This window comes from Cetorhinus maximus, chromosome 17 (assembly GCF_964194155.1).
Source record: "Cetorhinus maximus chromosome 17, sCetMax3.hap1.1, whole genome shotgun sequence".
NCBI classification, from domain to species: Eukaryota; Metazoa; Chordata; class Chondrichthyes; order Lamniformes; family Cetorhinidae; genus Cetorhinus; species Cetorhinus maximus.
In genome coordinates this window covers 9,008,487-9,026,982 of record NC_135895.1, presented here as the reverse complement: position 1 = coordinate 9,026,982, position 18,496 = coordinate 9,008,487, and the positions used below count along the sequence as shown (strand labels likewise).

The 18,496-nt window shown below is 47.6% G+C and overlaps 1 protein-coding gene across 5 annotated transcripts in view; it reads left to right on the top strand.

The window, feature by feature from the left end:
- Positions 1-18,496, top strand: part of adgrl2a (adhesion G protein-coupled receptor L2a) — an 865,273-nt gene that overhangs the window by 828,087 nt on the left and 18,690 nt on the right. For all 5 annotated transcript variants that reach the window (XM_078560693.1, XM_078560690.1, XM_078560691.1 and 2 more), the window contains 2 exons: positions 1,412-1,580; positions 9,900-10,028. In XM_078560693.1, the coding sequence (XP_078416819.1) occupies positions 1,412-1,580; positions 9,900-10,028 (298 nt within the window). The remainder of the gene's footprint in view (positions 1-1,411; positions 1,581-9,899; positions 10,029-18,496) is intronic.

Below are 18,496 nucleotides of genomic sequence, written 5' to 3'. Positions count from 1 at the left end.
CATGAAGGGAGAGCTAATCTATAGGACCTCTCTCTTTCTCTCCATTTTCTCCTTTGCCCTTTCGCTTCTCCTCATCCACACCAGTAATTACCGTGTATGTGATGGCTACTATAACACAGACTTACCAGGGTAAGAAGGAATCATGCATACAAAAAAAAAAAATCTATTATTAATGCATGATTTAATAATTTGTGGCTTGAGTAACTTTTTTGACAACGTAATAACTGCCTTCATTCTGGCTGCAAGTTTATAAACTTTTCTAAAAACCCGGATGACCGTTTCCGTATTAGAATACTTTTTATGTATCTAATAGTCGACATTTGCCTTTTTTTTTATATTTCGAGAAGACATTAATTTCTTAAAATATAATTGTGTGAGCGCTTGCTTAAAATTCATTTTGCATTCGATATTGTCTAATTTTTATTTTTGTCTCTTTTTCTGCTTATAATGCATTCTAGCTATGAGGATAATAAACCACACCTCAAGTAAGAGCATTAGCCCAAAGCTAAATATATGGAACCACTTTATCCCTGCTTCCCTGCGCGAGTTTTTCTTTACTTTTCCCATTATTGCCGCTTTTCTTCCTGTAAGAATCCCAGCGTTTCTGACAAATCTCACTCTACAAAGTTCAACACAAGATGCAAGAGAAAGGGCCAACCACTGCCACCATCTCAGGGCAACTGGCGGTGAGCAATAAAATGCTAGCCGTGCCTTGCCAGCATCAACCTCATCCTGGGAATTTTTTTTTTAAATAAAGGACTTAGCTTCCAAATTGATCTCCCAGTAGTTTTAATTTTGCGCCCTCATGTATAGTGGGCGATGCGTTACCGGAAATCGCCAAACTAAAATCGGCCATTTTGTTTTTAGGCCTCCATTGCATAAAATTAGGCCTCAGGCTCCATCTATTCCTTGGGCTTACTGAGATTTTGTGGACTGTTTCATGTAGCTAAACAGTGTAAAAAATACAATGTGCGTTACATACAGTGTTCTAGTTTGAAGGTTAAAATTCCTGATCTGTTGTAAATAAAGCTTTTCGCTGAACTGAGACAATATCGTCAGTAAAATAGCAACCGTGAGCAGTTCGTGTTAGCACACAAAATAGACAGCAACTAATGTCTCTCAATGCCATTTCAACTCGAGAGTTTTTTTTCGTATATTATCTCCACTGGCTTAAGGTGAAGGTCAGCAACGAGAGTCGAAATTGAAAGTGTCCCTCCTTAAGCCTAAGCTATGAAATGACAGGAAACTGGTTAAAATCAAGCTTATAGAAGGAGAGATCATACACATCTTAATCTGCTTACTGGAGAAGGTAGACATAGTAATAAGAAGTAAAAACTGCTATTGCGATATGTCTTTTAATGTGGTGCTTATATAGGCCTTAACCTAAGCAGCTTTATTTGTTTCTCCCTAGGTCTTGGGTTCTGGGTGCTTTTGCTCTTCTCTGTTTACTTGGCTTGACTTGGGGATTTGGACTGCTATTCATCAATGAGGAGTCTGTCGTAATGGCCTATCTGTTCACAATATTCAACGCTTTCCAAGGAATGTTTATTTTTCTATTTCACTGTGCTCTTCAGAAAAAAGTAAGTGGCTCCTTCTGCAACCCATGAGTAATTAGAGCAGTGGATTTTCAGACTCTTTTATCTGGGGCCGGGCTGGAAGCGCTGAGATAATTGCAGAGGATCCTATCTGGAAATACACTGATGGAGTCTTACAGCCTCCTGTAAAAATTCACACACACACACACTAAACACACACACACTATACACACACACACTATATATACACACTCACACGCACATGCACCTGGAAATACACTGATGGAGTTTCACAGACTCCTGTAAATCTTCACACACACACACGCACACACACACATACACACACACATAAACATGGGACCTTGCGAAAAAAATTGACACACTCCCAAAGGCTCTTCAAAAATGTAGACCCACACCTGAGGGTACCTTGAAAATATTGATGCATTTGTCGAGAGCCCTTAAAAATATCGACACACTAACCAGGGATCCCTTGAAAATATAGTCACACTCCTCGAGACCTTTGATAATAGTGGTACACACCTGTGGAGCCTGCACCTCCCCCACGTAAACATTGACACATACCTGGGCCCCTTTGAACAGTGACAACCCTGGGAGCTCCTCGGAAACATTAACACACTTGTGGGGACCCCCAGAAAATCTTGGCACACACTCAGGCTGAAAAATCCTCTAAACATTCTTCGCTAACCCCACTTAGGCAGCTTGAAAACCTATGCACTAGATTGTAGAGTGGTAAAATCCATATCAATTTCTGAATTTGGTTTTGAGATCTGTGAAAGGTTTTTTCTCGGTGAATGTTCTGCCACAAGCATTGAAATGCAGTCCTTAAGTAACATTTTGATAGAGTAAAGAGGGGGAAATAGTTTCCATTTGCAGGGAAGGTTGGAGGACACAAATTTAAGATAATTGGATGAAGAACCAGAATGGGGAAGATGAGATTTATTTTGCGCGGTGTTATGATCTGGAATGCACTGAAAGGATGATGGAAGCATAGGGACATAGGATTTATGAGCAGGAGTAGGCCATTCGGCCCTTTGAGCCTGCTGCATCATTCAATAAGATCATGGCTGATCTGGTTGTGGTCTCAACTCCATGTTCCTGGCTTTCCCCCCATGACCCTTGATTTCATTGTAAATCAAAAATCTGTCCAACTCTGCCTTGAATATAATCAATGAGCCAGCCTCCACTGCTCTCTAGGGAAGAGAATTCCACCTACTAATGACCCTCTGAGAGAAAAGATTTCTCCTCGTCTCCGCGTTAAAAAGGAGACTTCTTACTCTGGTTCTAGGCTCCCCCAGCAAGAAGAAACATCCTCCCGGTATCTACTCTATCAATGCTCCTCAGGATCTTTTATGTTTCAATAAGATCACTTCTCATTCTTCTAAACTCCAATGGGTACAGGGCCAACCTGTTTCTTTTTTTAAATGCTTTCATGGGATGTGGGTGTTGCTGGCAAGGTGTTGTTGCCCATTCCTAAGGCTCAACATTACTGTGGGTCTGGAGTCACATGTAGGCCAGACCAGGTAAATTATAGCAGATTTCCTAAAGGGGATTAGAGAACTAGATGGGTTATTTTGATGATAGTTTCATAGTCACCATTACTGAGACCAGAATTTTTATTCATTGAACTTAAATTATTGAATGGTGGGATTTGAACCCATGACCCCAGAGAATTCACCTGGCTTTTTTGATTACTCTGCCAGTGTAATTGCCACTACACCACTATCTCCCTCCGTAACCTTTCTTCATCGGATGGGCCCTTCATCCCAGGAATGAGTCGAGTTGAAGCATATTCAATAATAATTTTCAAAAAGATAATTGGATAAATTCTTGAAGGGGTACGATTGCTGGGCCATGGGTAGAGACAAGGAGAATGAGGCCTAATTGAATAGCTCTTTCAAAGATCTCACGCAGACACAATGGACCGAATTATTCAATCTGCACTGTCACTAATTAGGACGTTATTTTAAACTAACTTGCCAGTTGGGAATCCCACAAGAGCGAGCGGAATCCCGGATTTATATCCTGTTCAACTATTGACTTCAATGGAGAGTAAAACCGAATAAGTTGGAAGACCAGGGTTGCCACCTGACCCCCCCTCTCTCCCCGAAGGGTGGATTGAGTTTAAATTGCCCCCGGGCCCTCCCTCACCCCCCAGACCTTTCTAGAATAGGCCTCTTCAGCTTAATTCGAGTCGCCACTGTGCAGTTGGGCCTCCACCAAAGGCTTTCACACAGGAAAAATGAAGACTAAGTTTTTTACTTGTGATTATGTCACGCTGCATTTTACATTGGGGCAGAGTCAACAAAATCAAAGCACTAAGTCTGCTAGTTAGGTATGAAAACCTTTTAACAAGTTTTGAGGTGTGCTCAGGTGGGAACGGCTGATTTCCAGTTCGGGAACGGGAATTTTACAATTATCCTTTTGAGGCTGCAGCATTATGGGATGGATGTCAGACGGCACCCATAGACTTCACTCTGCCCCTACTTCATGTGCTCGACCCCAGTTACAGTTGCGGCTGCCTTCAGTCCAGCACACCCTATTAACCGTAAATGAGCTCCGCCAATTTAAGACCAGCCAACCGCTGATTAGAATCAGGCTCAGGACTGCTAAATTTTTTTTAAAAAACACCCATTGTGCGTGTTCCCCGAGACTATAAAAAAAAAGTTGCATTTATATAGTGCCATTCACAACCTCAGGACATCTGAAAACACTTTACAATCGGGTACCTCTTGAACTGTAGTCACTGTTGTAATGTAGGAAAATGTAATTTACACACAGCAAGATCCCACAAACTGCAAGGAAATTACAACTGCATAATATATTTTAGAACAAAAACAAAAATACCTGGAGAAACTCAGCAGGTCTGACAGCATCTGCGGAGAGGGATACAGTTGACGTTTCGAGTCAGTATGACCCTTCATCAGAACTAAGACATATAGAAATGAGATGAAATATAAGCTGGTAGAGGGGGGGTGGGACTGGTAGAGCTCGATAGGGGGCCAGTGATAGGTGGAGGCCAAGAAGAGATTGCCAAAGATGTCATAGACAAAAGGACAAAGGGGTGTTGACGGTGGTGATATTATCTAAAGGATGTGCTAATGGGGACATTAAGGGAAGCAAGCTAGTGGCAGATGGCCCTAGTGCGAGTGGGGTGGAGGGAAGGGATCGAAATGGGCTAAAAGTTGGAGATGAAAAAATAGATCGAAATAAATTTAAAAATAGGAGGGAAGAGAAAAAAATAGTTGTAAAAAAATCTATTTAATTATTGGGAAAAGGGGGATCGGAAAGGGGGTGGCGATGGAGGAGGGAGTTCATGATCTGAAGTTCTTGAACTCAATATTCAGTCCGGAAGGCTGTAAAGTGCCTAGTCGGAAGATGAGGTGCTGTTCCTCCAGTTTGCGTTGAGCTTCACTGGAACATTGCAGCAAGCCAAGGGCGGACATGTGGGCATGAGAGCAGGGTGGAGTGTTGAAATGGCAAGCGACAGGGAGGTCTGGGTCATGCGTGCGGACAGACCGAAGGTGTTCCGCAAAGCGGTCACCCAGTCTGCGTTAGTATTGTTGGCTGAGGGATAATCTTTGGCCCCAGGGCATCTGCGCATACTCCACTGAGCCCCTTGGGAACGTGCCGAAGGGTTTTTAACGTCCACTTGTGAGAGCAGCTGCAGCCACGGCTTCAGGCCTCATCTGAAAGTCAGCCCCTTTCAGACTTCAGGAAGAGGCGGGGGGAGGGCTTTAAAGGACAATGGAGGAGGAAGTGGCTTTGAGAGGGAGTTCCAGAGCTTAAGGCCTAGGTAACTGAACGCTGGACCACCAACATTGGAGAGGTGAAGAACGTGGATGCGCAAGAGGCTAGAATTGGAGGAGTGCAGCGATCACAGGGGCTTGTGGAGCTGGAGGAGGTTATAGAGATGGAAGGGGATGAGGCCCACAGAAGGATTTAAATTTTAAAAAACTGAGCCTTGCAGAGAGGTCAGCAGGCCCAAGGGTGTGATGAGCGAGTGTATTATAGTCACAGGCAATGTGCTTTTTGCAGTAAATTCTTTTGGCGATGTGATTTAGTATGATCGCCTAGCCTCCCTTCATCTGTACTTTCAGCAGGGGTCGTGAGAAATTTAAGATGAGTGGGTTAATTGCTGTCTTAAAATGGTGGATAGTGGACTTATCAGGTCATTATAGCTAGCGTTCTGTTGAAATCCCTGGATAATAACCACCACACCATGATTCCTTTCACCTCCAACCCACCCCAGCGGGGCGAGCGGAACCGGGGGTGGGGGCTGGGGGGGGTGGTGTGCTACCCACATGGGGAGAGGCCGCCAGGGATTGAGGGAGGGATTCACACTCCATACTGAAGGTCGAGTCGAATTTTGTGAACAAACCCTTGTATTGTCCTGGTGCACTGGCAGTGCCTAACCCAGCAACACATGATCGGCAGTCCAGCCTGTCCACGACATGCACTCTAAATATGTGCACCTCGTGACAGAGCATTCTACCAGGGAATTCCAATTTGCTGTTAACTAGGCAATAAGATCAGCGTAACTAGATTTCACGTAAAAAAAAAAAGCAATACATGACAAGGAACCAGACCCTCAGGTATCGATGTGCAAATTTGATGTATTCATCGCCATGCTGTAAATCTACTTCGGAATCTAATTTATTGGTGCTGTTTAAAGCTACGTTTATTAACTTTGTCAACGTTATTGCCGATAATTAACAGTACATACAACAGTTTGCAGGACACAGTTGCCAGATTCCCTGAAGCCACAGTAGGCCAATGTTACGACCCCTGATCCCAGACCCATGTTGAGTTGGGCGGTCGAATCAGTTCCAGCACCTTGGACTGGGGTTGGGGAGTAAAATCAGCCAGGGTTCCCACTCCTAACTGTCCAAACCTGCCTGCTGGACCAGGGAATGTGGTCTTTTATTTCTCATTAATTCACAGTATGTGGACATTGCTAGTAAGGCCAGCGTTTATTGGCCATCCCTGATTGGCCTTGAGATCCAATACAGAGGTGGTGCTAAGGCGGTCAAGGGTCAACCACATTGCTGTGTGTCTGGAGTCACAGACAGGCCATTCTAGGTATGGCCAGCAGGTATCCTTCCCTAAAGGGGCATTAATGAACCAGATCGCTTTTCACGGCTAGCATCTTACTCCAGATTTTAGTTAACCAATTTAATTGAAATCCCCAGTTGCCATGAAGGGACTTGAACTCACGCCTGTGGATCGCTAGTCTAGGCCTCTGGGTTATTAGCCCAGTAACACAGTTGCCATGCTACTATACCCCTCTGGGGTTGGCCACTGGGAGTAGACACCAGGAATGTGCCAGCATCGCAGGGGTGTGAGCATCCCCTGCCCCCAGCAGGAGTCCACAGCTTGGAGGGAGGAGGAACGGGGTGAAATGGTCAGACAAAAATCAGGCGCAAAGGCCCCAGAATTCTGCTGTCTGCAATTGACAACCAGTCAAAATCAGCCCCTCTTTGCCCCTGCTTTGATAAAGAAAGCAATTATAACTCCACCTCCAAACAGCTAACAATGCCCCCCCCCCAACCAATCAAAAAGCCTAAGGTAAGCCTTAGGGACTTGCATCCCATCCCCAGCCTAGACCCACTCCCCCTACTTGACAGGTGGCACTAATAAAAGCAAAGAGAGGCTTCCATTTATATAGCAGCCTTCACAAGCTAAGGATGCCCCAAAGCACTTCACAGCTAATTAAGTAGTCACTGTTGTAATGTAAGAAACGTGGCAGCCAATTTGCACATAGCAAGCTCCCACAACCAGCAATGTGATAATGACCAAATAATCAGATTTAGTGATGTTGATTAGAGTTATAAAGTTGGCCAGGATGCAGGCATTAGTGCCATGGGATCTGTTACATCCACTTTCGAGGGCAGACGTGGACTTGGCTTAACATCTCGTCCGAAAGATGGTATCCCTGACAGTGCAACACTCCAAAATTCAGCTGGTGTTCCAGTGCAGTACTGAAAGAGTGCTGCACTGTCAGAGGTGCCAGCACTAAGCAATATTAGGTCAGGTGACCAAAAGCGTGGCATAAAAAGTATGTTTTGAAGGAGCGTCGTAAAGGAGGTGGAGAGATCTAGGGAGGCAATTCCAGAGCTTAGGGCCTAGGCAGCTGAAGGCACAGAGGGAGCAAAGGGAGTGGGTGGGGGCTGGGGGGGGTGGCCTGGTGGTGAGTGGGGGAGGAATACACAGCAGGCCGGAGTTGGAGGAGCGCTGAGGGTTGTAGGGTTGGAGGAGGATGCAGAGATGGAAAGGGACACAGCTTGGGCTGAATGCCTCCTGACTGCTTTAATTTGCCTGGAGTGGCAAGTGTGATTAGCATGGGGGGGGAGTTGCAGAACTGTGAACCTGTCCCGTTCCTACAAGGAGTTGAAAATGTAGACGAGGTTGACTTCACCTCTTGACTCTCTCTCTCTCATTCTTCCAGCTGCTGCTGCAGAAACAAAGGGTTTATGGGCTTTGGGGATAGAGATGAGAGCCAAGCCATCAAGCAGGCACCCCAGAGCATGTGTTTTGTTGTCGTGAGCCAATTTGTGCCAGAATACAGATAGAATTAAGCTTGATTGACTGTCACGGCTTCACTGGCTGTCACTGTACATTAATTTCTATGAAAGCAGAACATTTGCCAAGGCCAGGGTTTTATGGTCCCTCCCGCCTGGGGGAATATGACGGTCTGGTTGAACTGAATGGAGATTTCAATGGCTCACAGCATCCGCTGTGGCAGGACCGTAAAATCCTGGCCCAAGTCTTGCACTCGTTCCTCTTCGCAAAGGGGCAGTCATGGTGGCTACTAAGTTACCCAAGTAATGACACCCTCCCTGTTCCTTGGACAGCTCACAGCTGCTCATGAGTCTTTCTTTACAGGCTAGGGGAGAGCAAGCAAATGGTGTGAGGAAAAGGCGTTCCCAACTGGAGACTTTGGCTCAAACTTAAGCCATCATGGACAGCACCACTTTTATTTTGGGCCGTTACTGTAGATTGGGAACTAAGAGATTGCAGAGGCTTGCTTTACTTTGGGTACATGGTTAGATTGGAGAAGCCGGGAATGTTGTCTATGGAGAAGAGAAGGTTGAGAGGAGATTTGACAGGGGTGTTCAAAATCACGAGGGATCTGGACAGAGGAGATAGGGAGAAACTGTTCCCATTGGTGGAAGGATTGGGAACCAGAGGCACTGATTTAAAGTGACTGACAAAAAAAACCAGAGGGGGGGCAAGATTTTTTTATGCTGCGAGTGGTTAGGATCTGTAAAGTACTGCCTGAGAATGTGGTGGGCGCAGGTTCAATTGTGACTTTCAAAGGCAACGTACTTGGGACTAGCTGAGTGTTCTTACAGAGAGCCAGCATGGACACAAGGGGCCAAATGGCCACCTTCTGTGAGGTGATTCTGATTCTGTGATTCTACTTATAGGGCAGGATCTTCGGGTTGCCCACCACCCGCTATCGGCCCCTGACCGTGGTTTCACGCTGGCCAATTAACGGCGTGAAAGGCGCACCAAGGAGCTAGGCGCTTTCGGGGTGGGGCGGGAGGAGGGTGAGCGCGAAAGTCTGTGCCAAGCGCAGGGCAGCGCACGCTGACAGCTCCCGGAAAGGCAGGGAGCTGAATAATTTTAATTAAAATCAAAAATAAAGATTTTGAAAATCGAAAAAAAAAGTGTCCCCACGCAGGACTCACTCACACGAACAGAAACATAATAAAACTTACGTCAACACAATTTAAAAAAAAAAATTAATGTTGGAAACCTCATCTCACCCGTGGACGAGGCTTCCTTAAAAACACAAAGGCCGCCCTGGCCGATTAGCCCCTCCCGCCAACCGTAAGGTTGGACGGGCAGCGAAAAAATAGCAGTTCATGAATACTTTAACGGCCTTAACGTGTCTCTTAGTTGTCGACGGGCGCCCTGCCGACTCTCGACCGAAATATCGCGCCAGTGCGCGACGGCGTCGGCGGGACGCTCGCCCCGATGTCAACCCGCGCTATTTCACGCTCAGGCATGCCGGGGCGCGCGCCCACACGCCAAGCGGAGAATCCTCCCCATAGAGTGTAAAGCGCCACAGCGGCTGGAGTAGAGACTGCCTTCCGCTTGTCATTTTACTGCATCAACCTACGATACTGTTCTTGCGAGTTGCTGTTCTGTGCATTGCGAGCGAGAAGCGATTTAAATGGCGGGCCCGAGATTTTGTTTTATTTCCAAGCACACCATCCCCCCACCCGGCAAAGAAATGCTGCCCCAGGAAATAAATCTACCTGATGTTTTTGAGCTGTTGTTTTTTTTTCCTTCTTGGCGTATAAACCACTAAACTCTCATGGCCCTTGTTGCTTGCAGGTCCGTAAAGAGTACAGCAAGTGTTTCCGCCACTCACAGTGTTGCAGCGGGCTGACGGCCGACAGCACCCACAGTTCAGCCAAGGCGTCGACCAGCAGGACCAGCGCTCGATACTCCTCTGGCAGTCAGGTACCTCGAGGCATGGGAATTTCTTCCGTCATTGTGGGGAGACCGGAGAAGCTAGGGAGTCATCCTCCTCCCAGCAGCAGAGAGGGCGGGGGGGGAGAGTTAGTCGGGGGCGTTCGGAACCACGGCAGGGGTGTTGAGAGGGTCGATATAAGGGGGAAACGGTTCCAAGTGGTGCAAGGGTCAGCAGACACGGATTTAAACGGAATTGGCAAAAAAAAAATGCCAGGATGAAGGTGAGAGAATTTTTTTGCTCAGCGAGTTTTCATGATCTAATATTTACTGCCTGAGAAGGTGGTGGAAGCAGATTCAATGGTCACTTTTAACCCGCCTTCTCAAGGGCAAATGAAAGTGGACATCAATAGCTGACTCGCCAGCGATGCTCACTTCCCGTGAAAGAATAATGAGAGAACAGATTGGCAAGTGGATATATATTCTAAAGGGAGAACCTCTGCAAGGCTATGGGGGGAAAAAATGGCAGGAGAGTAGCGGGGCTAATTGGATAGCTCTTTCAGAGATCTGGCATAGGCTGTGATGGGCCGAATGACCTCCTGTCATGTACGATTCTAAATTCCACCTGTGAGGAGGCACAGTGCCATTTAAAGGACCTACCTCTCGTTTTTTGCCACACCTACGTCAGCGGAGATACAGAAACATACGGCTGTAATGTAATTGAATGGCAGAATGGGCTTGAAGGGCTGAATGGCCTGTGCCTGTGTTCCTGGTCGTAGAATGCTTTGTTGCGAAAGCCTGACGTTCCTGCATTGGCCCCAGCCTTCATCTCCAGGTTGCACGTGTAACTGTTGAAAATGATGATTGTCTTTCGCTGGCAATGCCTGACTCTGCTAAAGCTGCCATGTAGCTTGTTTTGTGTGTAACGCGTTCTCAGATATTCTCTGCTCTGCTGTCATCAGTCGACACGTTCCCGTGTGTGGAGTTCCATCGCCCGAGCCTCCTGTCGGCGTGCTGCTGTTAGCTGTCGAATTTCAATGAGCCCGCCCCCTCCCCCTCCCCCCACTGCCCTGCCCCATGGGTCAACAAGTTATTGCAGGGTAGAAGTTGACCTGTATAAAGCGGAGAGGCCCTAGGTTCAATCCCCGGCCCTGCCTGATTCATTTTGACGCTGGTGAATTGGCTTCAGTCAGGCTCAGTGTCCCCCTGGGGTTTGAGAAGGAGGAAAGCTAGCTGGCCACCCTTTCTGCTCTGCCTACTCTGGCTGGACATCAAGGCGTGTGTGGATACTGAGAGAAGGGCAGCTTCGTGCCTGGCTGGCTGCGATGCCCCTCGCGGTTGGTCAGCCCTATTGATAGCCACCTGTCCATCCTTTGCAACCGGAGAATGACTGCTTGGGTGAGGGACTGGAAAAACGGGTAGGGCTGGTGGGTCTGCAACCCTTGGCAAGAGTGACCAGACCTCTGCTGGACAAGAGGTTGACTGAATTGGCCAGAAAAGATTTGGGAATTAGCAGATAAGAAAATAACTCAACACAAAGATGTTGAGTAAAGCATTAAAAAAAAAAGCACTCTGCCTTTATAAGGGAATGCCTGATTTTATAAAGGGAAAGAAGCCCCTCTCCTCCTGAGCTTTTCACGTTCACTAGAAGTGACCCTTTCGAGTGCTTTGGGGCTTTTCCGGATACCGGGGCCAGGAGATTACTTTTGCTTTGTAGAGTTGGTCAGGAACGTTCGGCATTGGCACTTATTCCGGCAGCGGAGAGCCAAGAGTCGCACTTCCTAACCCCCCACCCCACCCCCGCACCCCTCACCTCCAACCTAACAACCCACTCCCCCCCCATCACCGACACTCAATCCTGGATCTGGCTACCCTCCATCCCTGAGCAATGCGAGTTGACATTGGTATAGCGGGCGCAGTGACGATGGGAGGAAGCTGGTAGATGGTCACACTCGGGGCGGTCGATACCTTTCAAATTTGAGGGTGGGACCCGGCAGGGGGGAGCGCAGAGTTATTTTCGGTGACCATTCCAGCCCTGATGCAAAATTTTAAAAGGGGATCGATGCACAGCGGTGACATTAATGCTTCCTCAAGTCTGCTTTGTTTGAACGCTGAAAATCACTCTCGTGGCATGACTCGGTTGGTAGCCACTGCCTTCTCTCTGAGGCAGAAGGTTGTGGGTTCGAGTCTCGCTCAAGAGACTTGAACACAAACATCTGGGCCTGATACCCCATTGCTGGGGGACCCCATTGCTGGGGGAGCCCATTGCTGGGGGACCCCATTGCTGGGGGAGTGCTGCACTGTCTGAGCTCTGTCTCTCAGATGAGACGTTGACCTGAGGCCCCATCTGCCCTGGTGGTATAGATCCCATGGCATTATTTTGAAGAAGAGCATGGACTTATGGTGGGGGTGGGGGGCACATCAGTCAGAGGGCAATGGGGGTGGTGCTTTCTCTGGCATCCTGGCCAATACTTACCCCTCAGCCAACATCGCTTAAACAAACCATCTCCTCATGACCATGGTGGCTGCTTTCTTGCGGGAGCTTGCTGTGCACAAACTGGAAACCATGGGTTGGAATTTACGTCCCCCGGGTGGGCATGTTTCCCGTGAAGGGGGGCATGTAACATGAGGTGGGCGCCGATCCCACCACCTTCCTGCCCACCTCCGAGCTCTCCCTCATTATACAGGGTAGGGGTAGGGAGGGGTGTGGAATCAGCAGCCCACGTGCCATATTTAAATGAATAATTAAGGGCTAGTTAGGCTTGTTTTCAATCCGGTTGTCCCTGATAATGCGCTGCCCACGCCATAAAACATTCGGCCTGCGCAGCAGAGCAGGAGCAGAAAGGCTGCCTATTAAACTCAAAGAGGGGTTGCTCTTTGGGGGCTGCCCTTTGCCTTTGTGGGGCAACCCCCCCACCCCTTAGGTCAAAGCCTCCTACTTCCTACCTGCTCCCTCCCTTAAACCCACCCCCTCCCCCACTCGGACCCTCTACCTAACCTACCCAAATCCTTCCGGCCCAATACTCTAGACTTAACCTGCTCCGTGGATCTCTGGGCCTAGATATTCTTTTCCCTCTGTAGCCCCGGCAGCAGACGCTAACCACGCCCTGGCACTGCCGGGACTTTTGGAGATTGACCAGCAGCTCCAGAGGGTGGGACTCGGGTGGAAGTTAGTCCGCCCTGGCTTGTTTCTAATGTTTCTTATAATCCAGCAGTGACTCCATAAGTCTTTCCTCGGTTGCTGCCTTAGTCCAGGATGTCCCAGATGCAGCTGGACTGTGTGGTTAAGTAGCTGCTGGCCATTTTGTAACATTAACATTAACATAGAATCAATCATTTGTTTTCCACGTTAAAATAAGAAACCCACTGCCTGAAAACTGCTGCCTCTGGACTTTAATGCCTGTGCATTAATTTAACAAGAAATTAACGGCATAACCACTGGTAACTCTTAGTGGCTCGAGGAGATTAAACGCTGTGGTTTTGTGCACTAGCTCCCTAAACCTGCTGGGCTGAATTTAGGGTTCACTACCTCCACAGCAACAGAAGAAACAGCCCTTCAAACCAGTTCTATCATTCAGTTGGATTGTGGCTGATGGTATGCAGCTTAATTCCGTTCATAAAAGTCTATCAGTCTCATTTTTGACAGTTTCAGATGACCGCCTCCCGCACTAGTTTCCTGGGAAGAAGAGTTCCAGATTTTCACTACCCATTGTTTGAAGAAGTGTTTCCTGATATCACCCTTGAATGGTTTGGCCCTAATTTCAACGTAACGGCCGCTTGTTCTGGACTCCTCCCTCACCAGAGGAAGTAGTTTCTCTCTTAGCTACCTGATCAACCCCTCTGAATATCAATTAGATCACCCCTTAATCTTCTGTACTTTGAGGGAACATGAGCTTGCCCTCGTGATTTTATCCCCTATCATTTGGGTGAATTTGCACAGTACCCCTTTAAGGGCCAACAAGTTCTTCCTGAGGTGCGATGACCCATTTCACTGGGATAGGGCTACACGTTTTAGTGATGGATGTGCAGAGTTGGGGTGTAGCTATCACCTGAATCATAGAAGAACTGAATGTAACAAATCCTTTCCCTGGTCTCCAGACATGCTGAATGCAAGTTTTAAGAGAGAACTTAAGATTTTCTGTAACAGCTTAAAACACCCTTGGGCTATCTCGAAACACTTCACGAGCAATGAGAATTGCATTTAAAGTATCGCCAGTCGTTCTGTGGTCGAACATAGGAGCGCCCTTTGTCCACAGTAAGGTTCGTCACTCAGAAAATGAGAGGAATGGCTCGTTAATTTATCTTTCGGGGATGCTGATTGAGGCTGGAACATTGGCTCTTTTCTGGAAGAGGGCCAAGGGTTCTTCCTCAAGCACCTGAACCGACAGAAAGGGGTTGTGATTTAACATCGCCTCCGACAGTGCAGCACTCCCTCCGTAACTGCGCTGGATAACCAAGCCTTGATTATGTGCTCAAGTCCCCAAACGGGGCTTGAACCCTCGACCTCCTGATCGTGAAACACAAGTGGCACCAAGTGAGCAAAGCCGGTGACAGCCTTGGGCTTTCAGTATAAATGATAGAGCAATAAAGCAGCAGATTTGAAAAGGGATTTCATTTTGCGTTAGCGTCCAGCACATATATCCTTGTATGGAACAACATACCATTAATGCAGGGCACTTTATCCCTACCTATTGATTTCCCTCAGCAATCTTCCACTTTATTACATCAATCTGTGACCCAGTAGATTTTATTGTATCTTTGCTTTGTGCCCATTTGTTTTTCAAAGCATGCCTGGAATTCTTTTGGTTGCAGCCTGTTCTTTTCTGCGTCTCCTTAACACTTTGCACCCCACCCCCCCACCCCCACTGTCCGGAAAGTTCCTTCTTTCACATTCCAGACTCCTTTGTCCTGATAGCATTTTCTAAAATCAGTTCTTAACTTCCCTATTCACACTGCTGACCCGAGCCTCCATCATACTTTCCCAGCCTTTCAGCGTTGCAGCCTTTGTGTGGGTTTTGCATGTGAGCTATTAGAGGTCTGTGTGTCATTCTAAGATATATTGCTCTTTGCGAGGGAGGTTCAGATTTAAAAAGGCCTTTCAGCCCGTTTGGTTCTATCCCAGCCTACCCTTTCAAATTGTACATTATGGATTTTCTTTTTTTTTGTTGCCTTTCTTGCCCTCGGGGAGGTTAATGGTACCTTGAGGGGTTGATTAAGTGAACTAATGAGTTTTGAAATGTGGCTGCCGAGGGCACATCTTGTTCCTCATTAGCCACGCACAGATGTCACTGCCTTCGCCGGTGCAGCCATTGTCATCCGTCAGTGAAAAGGTTTGCAACGAGTCCTTCAGTGCTGTAAGTCAGGGAACTCATTTCCAAGTGTACTTGATAACTTTAATAGGAAACTTAGCTGCTGACTTGGTTGTGCTCTTAAACCTGACTCTGTACCTGACCTCTGTGAGAATCGAATAGATGGAACGGCAAGACAAGCTCGTGGGACTGATTGACTTCCTCCTTTTTCTGGTAGGCTCACCGAGCTTTCTTACTGACATGGGTAAGGTCACCGCGCTGGCTGACTGCTTGCAGCATGCCCAGCACAGACCGGGTGGGCCGAATGGGGCCCTTCCTCTGTGCTGTCTCACTCTATATGAAACTTCAGGACCACAGCGCTTTTAGCCTTGTTGTGTGACAGGACGTGCCAATGTTCCAAAATCTTCTATTTCAGTCTGAGCCTGGCTCACTGGCAGGAGTTTCCTCGTAGCTTGGTCCAGTGCCACACCAGTCAGAGAGCATTGACTGAGCCACCTCTGGAGCCTGGCCCCATTGATTTCTGCATAGGGGCGGGGGGGGGGGATGACCTTATGCCCAGACCATCTCACTCCAGAGCTCGTCAAAAGTAAAGGCTTTGGCTGCATCACATCTTCTATGTTACAACAGTGACTCCTCCTTCAGGTACAGCGTTGGTGACCATGAGCTCCCACTGGTCCCATGATAATGCTTGGCAAAGCGCTGCGGTGGTTTGCCATTCTGCATTATGGCTGACGAGGAAACTCTGCCGCTCTTAACGCCTGCCATCAAGCGCGTTGGAAGGATTTACAGGCTGTTAACCAACCTATTGGGCCACATTATGAATGCACCTGCTGTGGCCATTAAGTCCTGCAGCAGGACTTGAATCTCGAGGTAAGGACACAGCCACTACACAGCAACACCTCCCTACAATGGTGCCTACACCTCAGAAAGTACTTTATTGGCTGTGAGGCACTTACTGTGGCTGTGGAGATACAATAAACACCATGGGGAGGATTTTTGCCCTCACCGGGCAGGCCTGGGAACGGCCACAAGACCGACTGCCGCCCGCAATCGGGCTCCAAGCTCGACTTCACGCTGGCTGGCCAACTAACAGCTAGCCAGCGTGAAAGGTGCGTTAAGACCCTCAGCACTGCCGAGGTGGAGGGGGGGGGCGGGGCGGGAGGAGTGCGAGCGCTGAAGTGTGCGCATGTGCAGGGGAAGCGCGCACTGACAGCTCCCTGAAGGCACCAGAGCTGCCTCAGGGAGCTGCCGGATTTTAGAATGAAAAATAAGCTTTTTACATATGATGTAAACATGTCCCCACCTGTGACTCAGTCACATGAAGAGGGACATGTAAAAAAGGATGTTAAATTCTTATTTGTAAGCGCTGGAAACCTCACACGGTCCACGGGCCAGCTATCGTTAAAAATGCAAAGGCCGCCTGGCCTACTTACCTGCCCGCCAACCAAACGGTTGAGCGGGCACCAAAAAATGCAACCTAATTAATTACTTAAGGGCCGTAATAGACCGCTTAATTGTCGGCGGGCGCGCTGCTGCCTCTCGCACACGCCCGCTGACCGAAAGCTCACCAGAGTGCGCGATGATGTCGGGACGCTCTCCTGGCGTCGACGCGCACTATTTCAATCCCATTCGGTTCAGGCAGGCGCCTGCCCACAGAACAAAAAAAATTCTGCCCTCTATACGCAACTGATTTTTTTTTGCAGAAAGCATTGTCACTACCAATAGGAAATTAGATTAATCTCTCCGCCTTACCCAATGGGGCTTCCAGTCAAGTGGACAGGTCTCTTAAAAGATGAATTTTATTCTGATTTTGTCCACGTACTCGAATGCGCATCATGCTTCTCGCATCGACCCACTGTTTGCACAATTCATCATTTTCCCACTGCCCTCTGTAGAGCAGCTGTCCGGCAAGGCACCGCAAGAGGAATCACCATAAAACGAGTCCACCCCCTCTCTGAACGCAGACACTTGCTGCTTTTGATGGATATATTTACACACATTTCGTCGTGGTTTCCAAAATATGCGTTCCCTTGCTCGTCTTATCAACTTGTTTTATTGGCAACTTTAATGCAGAAAAATGCCCCAAGATGTTTCACAGAGAAAATGTGTTCTTTTCAGATGAAAATAATGGGTCTCCTGTTGAGGGGAGAGAGAGAGATGAGGAATTTCTTCTCTCAGAGGGTCATTAGTCTTTCTCTTCCACAGGGCAGTGGAGACTGGTTCATCGAATATATTCAAGACTGAGTTAGCTTTCCGATCAACAAGGGAGTCGAGGGCTATGGGGGCACAGGCAGGAAAATGGACGATCAGATCAGCCATGATCTTATTGAATGGTGGAGCAGGCTCGATGGGCCAAATGCCCTACTCCTGCTCCTATTTCTAACGATCTTATCAAATCTTTGCAGCCAAAGAAGAGTTAGGAGGAATGTGTGGACCCATATTTTGAAAAAGTAGATTTTGAGGAGGTTGTTGAAGGTTTAGAGGGAGAGTATACTGCCTCAAAGGCTTCATGGAAGGAGTTTCAGAGAAAAGGGACAAAAATAGCTGTAAATTAGGAAATGGAAGGGAGGGAGGAACTCAAGAAAATTACAAAGGGAAGTGGTACTGAGCAAATTGTTGGAGCTGTGGGCTGACAAGTCTCCAGGTCCTGATGGACTTCATCCTAGGGCCTTAGAAAAGGTGCCTAGGGTGATAGTCGATACGTTGGTTTTAATTTTCCAAAATTCCCGAGATTTGGGGAAAGTTTCCATTAGATTGGAAAATAGTGAATGTAACTCCTTTATTAAAAAAGGGAGGGAGACAGAAAGCAGGAAACTACAGACCAGTTACCCTAACATCTGTCATAGGGAAAATTTTAGAAGCTATTATTAAAGGCATTATAGCAGGGCACTTCGAAAAATTCAAGGTGACCAGGCAGAGTCAACATAGTTTTGTGAAAGGGAAACCATGTTTAATTGATTTATTGGAGTTCTTTGAAGAAGTAACGTGTGCTGTAGGTAAAGGGGAACTGGTGGATGTACTGCACTCCCTGAAGATCCCCTTCAAGCCACACATCATCCTGACTTGGAAATATATCGGCCGTTCCTTCACTGTTGCTGGGTCAAGATCCTGGAACTCCCTCTCTAACAGCACTGTGGGTGTACCTACACCGATTGGACTGCAGCAGTTCAAGAAGGCAGCTCACCAACCCCTTCTCAAGGGATGTGCAAT